Consider the following 8586-nt stretch of genomic DNA (forward strand, 5'->3'; position numbering starts at 1 on the left):
AACCAGGTTTCAATCTTTTATCTATTTCTTCAAGAATTGCAACCATTTTACAGATCCAAGCATGAATAACTTTATCTGTTTTTTTCATAGGCGACATGCTTCATTTGTAACAACCTCATCATCATCATCATCCATATTTAATCACATTGTTTCAATCTTAATCTCGTTAAAGTAAGTTTTGATTTTATTTTAGGGATTTCGTGTTACTTTTCAAGGTTATGAAATTGGTGATGACGTATTTGATTTTTGTAATTTCTAATTAAGAATATGATGAATTTTTTGTAATTTCTGGTTAAGAATATGATGAAGATGAATATGGTGTTGTTATATTTATTCAGTGTGTATAAGAGAGAGAGAGAGAGAGAAGTGGGGTGGATAAGTAGACCCACTTTTATATTTAATAATAATAATAATGTTAAAAAGTGAAAGAAAAATGAAAAATAACTTTATTAAGGGTATAATAGTCTTTTTAGTTTGGACATGGACCAAAAGTGCAAGCAAACTAGCTCAAAAGGACTACCAATTCAAAAAAAATCAAGATTTGGACTAAAACGCCAAAAAATACAAACCACACGGACCATTTTTGCAATTTTGTCAAAAACAAATATTAAATGCTAAGTTACAACTTTGATCCTTAAAATATTTGACACTTGATAATTTTGGAGGCAACATATCGGATTATCACTTTATTCCTAGCTAATGATCATTTTTGTAAGTATTCATAAAGAATATAATTGATATAATTATAAACAAAACTAATTTTGTTTAAATATATAACCATGTTGAATATAAAAATACAAAAACGTTTATACCAATCTATGTTTTAAATAAAATAAGATTAGAGTAATTAACTTTAAAGTTGAAATTTCAATTTTTTTAGTAGATAAAACTTAATATGCATGGTATTTTTGGTTTTGTTAAATATTTTCAAAATATCATATTTTGTGAAAATTGTTATAACCTTACCCGTCAATTAATGAACTGTACCCGATTACTTTGAAATCAGATATGGAAGTTTAAGAGCCTATCCGTTAGTCCTTACTCTAGCTAGATGGTGACGTTTGAGATGGTTGAGAAGACATCTCAAAGAAGACCTAAATTTTATAGCGTTTGAAATCAGCCATGGCAGATCCTCCAACCCATTTCTTCAAGTTCATCCCTGCAGGCTTCTTATTCAATCTTGTAAGCGTCTCCAATTATGCAACATATGCTTGTACAAATTTTCACTTACAGATCATCAATGTTCATAGTTTTGCATACGCTATATTCTTTATACATATCCCTTCTTCTCACAATCACATTATGCTGTATATATGCATTTGCAGTCGGTTCCAAGCGCTTTCTTGACGAATCTGAACGGAAAGAGATGCTTGAAAGCGATACTGAGACATGGCCGTCACAAATGGTCGGTAGACATTGACGATGGGGTTTTTGGTGACGGTTGGAGGAAGTTTGTGACAGAGAATGGAGTGCAAGAGTTTGACTTTATTGTGTTCAAACATCAGGGAAACATGGTGTTTGACTTTATGGTGTTTGACCAATCTACATGTCAAAAACATTACACAAATCTATTTGACGAATTGGACGAAGAACCTCTTACAGAATCTGATACGATCTGTATACATAGTAAGCTCAGTATCTAGTATACATATATGGTTTGTACAATTTAGTATCGTAATTTCGTTTCCATAGCAGTTAATTCATTGGTGGTTGCTTTTGCCTTTTTGGTCCATAAAACTTGGAAATATATTTCGAGTTTGACATTCAGTCTTGTGTTGAAATGTTGATTGAAAGGACGGAAGAAGCTAAAAAAGCGCAAGAGGAACGATTATGCATCTCAAGACAAAGAAATATTTCAAGTTGATGACAGTGGCTGTTTCGAGTCCAAAATTACACCTTATGTTATCAAGAAGTCAAGATTGGTTAGTCCTCAACTTCATCTTAGATCAAATGAGCTGCTTTTCAACTTTAATTTGATATGATTTGTTCATTCTTATAATAATATTCTGATTACTTGAACCGGATTTCATGGAAAACTATTATTGGATCAAAAAGCTTTTGTGTTAAACCCGGAATATAACAATCATTTTTAACTTGAAACTAGTGATTGGTTGGTTTGACTTCAAAGTCAACGTATCAATAACAATAGTTGTACATGTTTTTGCAGCATGTTCCGATTAATTTTGCAAGATCAAATGGATTGATTACCCGGTGGATACACACACCAGTGTATCTAATGGATGATACACAAAGGACATGGCCAGCAACACTCACAAAAACTAAAACAGAGCTTTGTATAACTGGTTGGCGCGAATTCATTGTAAAAAATCACTTGAAAGTCGGAGACGTGTGTAGGTTTGAGCTTATTAAAAACGGAGAATTGCCTGTTTTCAAGTGCTATAGTATGTATCTTTCTCTCCCCTTTCGTATATAGCTATTTAGGTTTCGATGAATGTAAGTTGTTAGTTATCAACCATTCTGGGTTAAATGAGAACAACAAGATGGATTCATCAATTGTTAATCCACCCGATTTGTTTGTTTATTCAGATACAGGAAAGAATTTGGTGGAAAACGATATTCAAGAGAAGGGAACTAGTTCTTCGACTTTTACCAATCACCCATACTTCATTTCAACTCTCAAGCCTACTACCCTCAAAAGATGGATTCTGGTAACTTTTAGAGCCTATAAACTGTACATATTCAATATAATCATTTACATATTGTGGTGCTTCTAATTTCAGTATCTACCTGCTGACTTTTCGAAACCAAATGGTTTAAAAATTGGAGAAATGATTCTTAGAGATGATAAAGGTCGATCATGGAAAGTTCATCTCAACAAAATGAATAGAACATCTTTCTATCTTGGAGGAGGTCTCAGATCTTTTCTAGTTGCAAATGGAATGAAGGAAGGTGATGAATTCAAGTTTGAGCTCCTCGAAAAAGAGAAGGACAAGTCTCCCATTGCCAACTTTCTGTGTATACCTTTTTTTTTTAATCTTGGATTTAGTTTATATACACTTCATAATAAATTTGAATGATCCAAGGCAAGAAAAAACAGATTTAATTTTTATATTCTATTTCGGATGCTCAGTTCTTAAAAGCAAGCAGCAGATTAAATCCCATAAAGAAGAAAAACTGTCACGGAAGGAAGGTTACATTCTTTGTGAAGAAGATGGTCACCCATACTTCATGGGAGAAGTGAAGTTCTGCAGCATAAGAAAATCAGTTCTGGTAACTGAAAATAATTAAGTTATCTTTGTGAGAGAAGAGGGAATATTTCCTACTAACAAATAACAATGGTGTTTACTGTAGTTTCTGCCAATCAAGTTTGCAAAGTCGAATGGATTAATGAATCCCAGAAAGATGACTCTGAAAAATGTGGAAGATGAAAGGTCGTGGACTGTGGAGTTAGAGAATTATAAGAATAGATACTATTATATAGGACAAGGTTGGAAAGATTTTAGGGTTGCAAATGGACTGAAGAAAGGGGATCGTTTCAAATTCGAGCTTGTCAACAACGGGGAAAACCCCATTGTAAACTTTTACTTTGAAAAAAGCTGTTGAAGCTACTAGACTTCCCCAATCAATGGGCAAAAATTCCTTAATTTGACATTTAACATTTGTGTATATATATGGACAAAAATTCCTGTTGGTTATACAGAGGGGAATTTTCTACAGCAATCTGAATGATTGATTAAATGATCGGGGGGGTGTTCACATACACTTAACATGTGAATACACTTGTTATTCTTGATGAAGCTTATTGTGTATCTGAATGGCTGTTTAGAGTTCATTTTAAGTTTCCATCAATTTTGAGACTTCAATTTTACAAAAGTGTATGCATGTGTGTTAGACTTTGGATTTTATATTTTATTGATGTTCAGGTTGTTTAATGATTAAATGATAACTACTTGCATATAATTTGTACAAAAAATGGAAAATGAAAGATGAGTACTTGAGTGGAACCAGAATTGCATATAGCATACAGGCCATGAGTGGGATGTGAAGGGTATCATATATAAGATTGAATGGAAAGGCAAAATTGTCGTTTGAATGAAAAAGACAACGGTTTTATATAGAGTTTTGCTGGAACTTTTCTGTTGTCATTTGGGGCTGCATAGATTGAAATTATAGGCTGGAGAAGCATAAAATCGTTACTGGACATATATAAAAGATTCCAAGAGCTTTAAACAATGAATTATCCTTGTTTATTCTAAGTAAAACAAACAACGCAGTCAAAGGGGATTTGTTAAAGCTTCTTTTTCATTCCACATATCAAAATGTAGCCAAAAACCAAATATGGATTCTATGTCAAGAGACCTAAAATACTTAGTAAAATAGACAAATGAAGGTTGAAAAGATATACAACCTGATTAACCATGATTTACAACCTGGTTAACCAAGAGTACTAATTGTCCAATACATGACTCACTTCTTCATACATGTTTGGGTAAATTGGACGAATTAACATATAAAAGGCAAAATACAATACACATTCGGGAACTAAAGCTATTGTAATCTATAGTACCTTTCAAGGTGCAAATGTGTATTCATAGTTTAAGCCAATGATGTAATGCTTTTCATTTGAGTTTTATCACTTGGTGAGCATTCAATTTAAACTAGTAAAAGACTAAATATGGACATACCTATCCAAATTAAAGGTGGGCATCAAAGTGATAACAATTAACAATGATCGACTCTAAAAGAAGCTACATAAAGAACTAAAAGAAGCTACATAAAGAACGGTTTAAAAAGGCAAAACTACATAAATGAAGATCAATTTACTAGATGTGAAAGAACGTAAAGCAAGAGAAACAGGTCAAAATAACAGACAACATAGAGCGCTATGGGTTGAAGGAAACAACTTCATGACTTGAGTTTTTCTTTTTGCGGTGTAATCTGGGAGTGAGGGAAAGATTTCTGAAGTGTTGTCTGAATTTTTAAGAGTGAATTTTTAAGAGGGTTTGAATTTTTGTGGTGAATGATAAAAATAACCATTTTACCCTTCTGTATTAGTTTTTGTTGATTTCAATATTTTCATTTTAAAAAAATAACCGAACCAACTCTTTGAATAATTATAATTTATTACATCAAACGAAAAAGGCTCAAAATTAGACTATTTTGATTACAACATCAAACGTTCAATATATATATTAGACCAAGTTATAAAAGTAGAAAAAACCATCTAGCATACAAAATTGTTGGTCGAAAACTTCCTATTTAATCATAAAAAAATCAGGCAAGGGCATTGGGTATTGATTATAAGTCATTAATAAACACATTTTATGTGTTTGAAACTTTTTACACAACTCTTATTTCACCTGAGTGCAAATCAATAGAAATACATACATTTTTCCATTGGAGTCCCTATGTTCCAGCTTCTCAGCATCCGGTTCATGAGTTAACATTGGATAAAAATCACAATTCTTCACCTTCATTAGTAAAACCACGTTTGAAGTCAATAACAAAAAAGTTTAGCATGATAACGTATCACAAACACAATGACCATCCAAATAATGTCATAACTACATCTCCATTTTCCAATTAATTAAGGGACTTTACATACAAACTAGGATATGCCAAATTCATAATAATAGTCTTCCGTGTTCTCTATGATCATGATCAGACACAAGTTATCCACTGTGAATTTACATATGTTATCAAGTAGATAAAAAGAAAATAGTTGTGAAGATATTTTCATGCTTACCTGCACTATTATACATAAGACTCAAAACGGCCACAACCCTACTATATTATATCTGACCCAATATTCCTTGTAATGCTTGTCATACAGGGAAATCATCCAAACTATCATTGTCATTATCTACCTTTAAGAGCTCTCGTATTTTAGATTTGGTGTTTTGTGACGTTTGGGGGGCTGCTCCTGTTACTTCTTCTGATGGACACAATTATTTCTTATTGTGTGTTGATCATTTTACTCGTTATATGTGGATATTTCCTCTAAAACAGAAATCTGATGTTTATGCCACTTTTAAGAACTTTCTTGCTATGGTTGAACGACAGTTTAACACCAAACTCAAATATGTGCAAACAGATTGGGGTGGAGAATTCTGAAATCTCTCCAACTTTTTTTCTCCACTTGGCATCATTCATCGTCGCTCATGTCCACACATAAGTGAGCAAAATGGTTTTGTGGAACGCTGCCATAGATATGTGGTGGAAACAGGGCTCACTTTACTAGTTCAATCTGGCGTGCCATCTCGTTTCTAGCATCTTGCTTATGACACGGTTGTTTATCTAATCAATTGCATGTCGTCTCGTACTTCGTCAAATGTTTCTCCTCTTGAGCACGTTTTTTTTTTTCACAAACCAGATTTCTCCTTTTTACGTGTTTTTGGCTGTGTGTGTTATCCTCACCTTCGTCCATACAATAAACACAAAATGTATTTTCGGTCTCTTTCATGTGTTTTTCTTGGGTACAGTCCTACTCATCATGGTTATAGGTGCCTTGACCCCACAAATCGATCGCATCTACATAGCCCGTCATGTTCGGTTTGATGAGCAACATTTTCCCCTTCTTACCAACCTCACCCATACCACCTTCGCCTTCCCCTTCAAATTCGTATGTCTCTAGTTACCCTACACCCGTTCCATCACCTGATACTACTATACCTACCACCATTCCATCTGATACACCCGTTACATCACCCTACTCTACCATACCCACTACCACTCCTACTAACAACCCTCCTACTGAAGACTTTCTTTCCAGCCCCTCTTCCTCCTCACTGAACCAACCTACTGCTCCCATTAGCGAGCCGACTGCTATTGTGCACACCGATCAACCCCAAACCCGTGCACGACCACCCAATCTTCGTCAGAATCCCAAACCACGGGTTCCCTTTAACCCGTACGCATATACTACCAACACCCACTCCTCTGATAGTGAGCCCACAACCTTTGCCAGTGCCAACAAATCCCCTCAATGACGGGCTGCTATGCCCGAAGAATACGCAACCCTAATGCGCAGTGTCACATGGTACCTTGTTCCACATACTCCTAATGCAAATGTGGTTGACTGTAAATGGGTGTACAAACTTAAACGAGATCAAGCAAGCAAAGTGACTCGTTACAAAGCACGACTTGTCGCAAAGGGGTTTAAGCAACAACAGAGCATTGACTATTTTGAAACATTCATCCCCGTTGTTAAAGCTACTACTATTCGTACAGTTCTTTCTCTTGCCATTACACAAAGATGGACACTTAGACAGTTGGATGTTCAAAATGCATTCTTGCATGGAGAACTCAATGAGACAGTGTACTTACGCCAGCCACTAGGGTTCATTGATTCTACGAAACTTGATCACCTCTGTTTACTTCACAAATCCTTATATGGGCTAAAGCAGGCACCCCGTGCATGGTTTCATCGGTTGACCAAAGCTTTGCATAACCTTGGGTTTCAAGGATCCAAAACCGACCCTTCACTCTTTATTTATTCCTCTAAGGACACACTTTTATATATGCTGGTATATGTTGATGATATCATTCTTACAAGTAACAATTCTATTGTCATTGATAAGATCATTAACAATCTGAGTCAAATTTTTTCCATTCAAGATTTGGATTCACTTTCATATTTTTAGGGCATTGAGGTAGTTCACAAGAACTCGGACGTGATTTTATCTCAAAAAAATATATATCCTGGATCTACTTCAACGAGCAAATCTCTCACATGCAAAACCAGTACCATCTCCGATTACTACAACTGCAAATTTATATCCTGGAGACAGTCCCTTGTTTGACAATCCGGTTCAATATCGCCAAGTTGTTGGTGTCCTTCAATATGTCACCTTATCACGTCCAGACATTACCTATGCTGTAAATAAAGTTTGCCAGTTCATGCATTCACCGACTGAAAATCAATGGTCCGCTGTGAAAAGAATTCTACGATATCTTCATGGGACATCTGATTATGGGCTTCTCATCAAACAAGACTCGAGGTCTATTATTCATGCCTATACTGACGCCTACGCCTCATCTTTGCGTGCTTTCTCGGATGCAGACAGGGCTGGTAATCTCGATGACCGTCGATCCACCAGGGATATGCCATTTATCTTAGAAAGAATCTTATCTCGTGGTCAGCTTGAAAACAACGAACTGTCTCTCGGTCATCAACGGAATCCGATTACAAAGCTCTAGCTGACACTGTTGCTGAAATCATGTGGCTTGAAGCTCTTCTTAGAGAGCTAAAGGTTCCAATGGCATCAGTCCCGATTTTATGGTGTGGCAACTTGGGTGCCACATACTTATCAGCTAATCTTGCCTTTCATGCCCGTACAAAACATGTTGAGGTTGATTTCTACTTTGTCAGAGAAAAAGTTGCTGGAGGGAAACTCTCTATTCAATTTATTTCCACTCATGATCAGATTGCAGACATTTTTACAAAGCCTTTATCTTCTCAATGATTTGCTGATTTACGGTCCAAGCTGCAGGTCGTTACCCAGCCTTAGCTTGCAAGGGAATATTGGACAGTTTGTAATATAGCTAAGTAGTAGAAGGGTAAAAAGTGTAAATATCTACTCTCTCTCTCTCTCTCTATATATATATATATATATATATATATAT

At 35.3% G+C, this 8586-nt stretch overlaps 1 protein-coding gene across 1 annotated transcript; it reads left to right on the forward strand.

The window, feature by feature from the left end:
- Nucleotides 1-988: 988 nt before the first annotated feature.
- Nucleotides 989-3681, forward strand: LOC111917425 (B3 domain-containing protein REM17). Its single transcript, XM_023913110.3, has 8 exons — nt 989-1182; nt 1326-1626; nt 1795-1922; nt 2168-2402; nt 2548-2669; nt 2742-2976; nt 3092-3231; nt 3313-3681. The coding sequence occupies exons 1-8, from the start codon at nt 1123-1125 to the stop codon at nt 3562-3564; spliced, it is 1473 nt and encodes a 490-aa protein (XP_023768878.1). The 5' UTR covers nt 989-1122; the 3' UTR covers nt 3565-3681.
- Nucleotides 3682-8586: the final 4905 nt, after the last annotated feature.

The sequence above is a fragment of the Lactuca sativa genome, chromosome 1, assembly GCF_002870075.4.
Source record: "Lactuca sativa cultivar Salinas chromosome 1, Lsat_Salinas_v11, whole genome shotgun sequence".
NCBI classification, from domain to species: Eukaryota; Viridiplantae; Streptophyta; class Magnoliopsida; order Asterales; family Asteraceae; genus Lactuca; species Lactuca sativa.